The following is a 2,951-nucleotide window of genomic DNA, read 5'->3' as shown; positions in this document are numbered from 1 at the left end:
GACCCTCACTTTGTTACTTATTACTTTTTTTTTTTTTTTTTATTCCGATTGGGGAGTCTGACCTTAGTAGTAGTAAAGGTTATTGTCCCTTAAACTCAGTCTGAAACTTGCTGTTTGTAAAGTAAGTCTTGTCAGTGGTGCTGGTTCATGGTAGATGAAGTAAAGATGTTCTCCATTGACTTAAACTGTACTGCTGTGAATCAGGCTGTAACAAACTGCAGGCTATTTTCTCACAGAAATACTAAGCTTGTAAAATATTCGTTAATATTCTTGATTACAATTTAATTGTATTTTAAAATGCTTTCACTAGGTTCATTCCAGCCAACGAATGAAATGATGCTCAAGTTCTATAGCTTTTATAAGCAAGCAACCCAAGGACCCTGTAACATTCCACGACCTGGATTTTGGGATCCAATTGGTAGATATAAATGGTAACTTTTAATGAGTTTTTGTTTTGTTTTTAGTTTTTATGATTGGAATGGAGGTATTTAGAAGTGTGGCTCTTGGAGAACGAGTTTAGTGAGTTTATTTCTCTTTTAAGAAAAGAACATTCGCAACCTTTGATGCTTGAATTCGTTTTCTGTCTTGTGTTCCAACTTTCTTTCCCAGATAATCTGTAGCTTCTCAGAGTTGCAGGTGAAAACATTTCCTCAGGTTTTGCAGGTGGGCAGGTTTTTCTTGGGCAAGCACCATCATGGTACATCTGCAGTGTTTATCCCATGTTGTGGAACAAAATTTTAGGTGTTTTGCTGAATGAGTGATATGGATGAGTGTCTGGAATTTTTCTGTCTCAAGTTTTCATGAATGATATGAGTCTGAAGTAAACAAGTGCTCACTGACAGCCATTGATATAGCTTCAAGCTCTTGGGGGAGAGGTCTGGTTTGCGTCTTTCTGGTTTGTCTGCTTAGTGGCAGGGCTTCCCACTGTCTGTATTTCCCTTGTGCTGGAAAGATTTCTGATTCATTAAATTGCTAAAATCTGTTTAAAAAGCCATGTGAATGCTTTGCTTATTATATCTTAATAATGACTTGTCCTGAAGAACAAGTGTTACTGCTGTCTTTATGGTCATGGTCTTCTTGGGATCTGTACAATTATTCCTTTGACTCCCCTCCCCGCTTCCTCCCTAGTGTCCCCAAGTCAGGGTGAAGGGGGGATCTTTGCAGACGACTAAGGCAGTAAGCTTCCACCCACCTGGTTGGTTGTAGCTGAAATGTGAGCCACCAGCCTTGGGGTTTTGTTGTAAGTGGAACAAATACTCTGGCAAGGGGAAGGGACAGTATCAAATCAAGTGCAAGACTGCGTAAGGCAATATTTTATTATATACTGTGTTCTGACAGATTCCTTGTGCAATACTGATGAATTTGATTGGAGTTTTCTGTCTTGCAGAGTTGGAGAGGGGGAGATTTATTTATTTATTTTTTTTAGGTCAGAAGTAGCTGCTGTGGTAACTGGGGGTGATGATTGAACTACCTGACTACTAGACTGATGTGTCTTTCCACAGTTGCTAAATTTGAAAAGGACAGATTTTTCTTGTAGCCTGTTCTAATTTGCTGACAACTGTCTGTAAGTGCTGGATGAAGTGTCTGTGCCTGCTCTTTTTCTGCAGCAGAGGATCATTAAAAATCAGCCTAATCAAAAGGGAAATGTGTGTGTGTCATATCTGGGCTTGTTAACAACTTACCAGGTACAAGATCATAGCTGGTCAGTGAGGAACTCTTCAGTGCCCAGGCTGTTCAGTTTGTTGCTTCTTTGTTGATGTACCACTATGTGATTATCCTAGCAAATTATATATTTGGACTTTAAAAAAAAAAGCTGTGAATTGTTGTTGCGTTTTATTTGTGTCAGAGAAACTTTGGGCATTACATAACTGACCTACTTAAGGCCAGGCTGGAAAAATCCAGGAGGCCTTGAAGATACTGAAAATGTATGTGACTTTTTTTTCCTAGGGATGCTTGGAGTGCCTTGGGAGACATGTCCAAAGAAGAAGCCATGATAGCCTATGTTGAAGAAATGAAAAAGGTAAGTTTACTGGTGAGTGGAAGGCATCTTCTAGAACAGATGTTCCAGAAATAAATTAAGGAACATGAGGAGATTCTTGCTGACTACTACTGTTAAAGCTCCAAATGAGTTATTTCATATGTGAGTGGTTAATTTTCTTCTCCCAGTATAGTACTGAAATCTATGTAGTTCCTTCCAAAGCTATAGAATCTGAGTTGTTTTCAGAGAAACGTGAGAGCTCTAGCTGATATGAAGCTTAAATGACAGAGCTGAAGAGAGTGAAGTATTGAAATCATGGTAAAGGGGGTAGTGGAGAAAACAGTGGAACAAAAGAAAAGCGAATTCACTGCAAACAGCCTCAGGTCTCAGAGTTCAGAGAGGTAAGTCATCCTTGTCTTGGAAAGGAAAAAAACCAAGCCTCTAGAAGAACTTCAGGAGCAAGAGTGTCAACCTCACGACTGGAGACATGAGTATAATCAAATACGTAAACTTAATCACCTTTGATTTTTCAAGAAGAACTCAGCAACCTGAATTTTCTATACTTGTCATTAAAATATTCCTTGTATGTTATAGCTGCAGTCAGACAGTTAGAATGGAGTCATTTGATCTGTCTTTTTTTTTAATAGATGTGTAATTTAGTCAGAGCATTGCAGCATTAACTGAAGTAAACATTAAGAATTAAAGTTTCTTGTCTCTTATTAACTAACACTTTTCACTGCAGTCTTTTCACTGAAGCTCTCCTAGGTGGCCTTTCCAGTTAAAAGATTATTTACTGTCAATCTGGCTAAAAGTATAATCGTAATCTATTACTATAATGAGGTTAGCATCAAGGAGAGAAAATGTAAGTTCTGCTCCAAATACACTTATGTTTTTCCTAGGCCACTATCTTGACACTGAAATTAACGGCTGATACAACAAAAACTTTTAATAGGCAAGGATCTGGAGTCTGACT

The 2,951-nt window shown here is 38.3% G+C and overlaps 1 protein-coding gene across 1 annotated transcript in view; it reads left to right on the top strand.

The window, feature by feature from the left end:
* The first annotated feature begins 315 nt into the window (after positions 1–315).
* ACBD5 (acyl-CoA binding domain containing 5) overlaps positions 316–2,951 on the top strand; it is a 28,171-nt gene continuing 25,535 nt past the window's right edge. The window contains exons 1-2 of the mRNA XM_009890575.1: positions 316–431; positions 1,948–2,020. Of these exons, the coding sequence (XP_009888877.1) occupies positions 334–431; positions 1,948–2,020 (171 nt within the window). The 5' untranslated portion in view covers positions 316–333. The remainder of the gene's footprint in view (positions 432–1,947; positions 2,021–2,951) is intronic.

The sequence above is a fragment of the Charadrius vociferus genome, unplaced genomic scaffold, assembly GCF_000708025.1.
Source record: "Charadrius vociferus isolate BGI_N301 unplaced genomic scaffold, ASM70802v2 scaffold1418, whole genome shotgun sequence".
In the NCBI taxonomy this organism is placed as follows: domain Eukaryota; kingdom Metazoa; phylum Chordata; class Aves; order Charadriiformes; family Charadriidae; genus Charadrius; species Charadrius vociferus.
The sequence above is the reverse complement of the archived record's forward strand: the minus strand, read 5'-3'. Positions and strand labels throughout refer to the sequence as shown.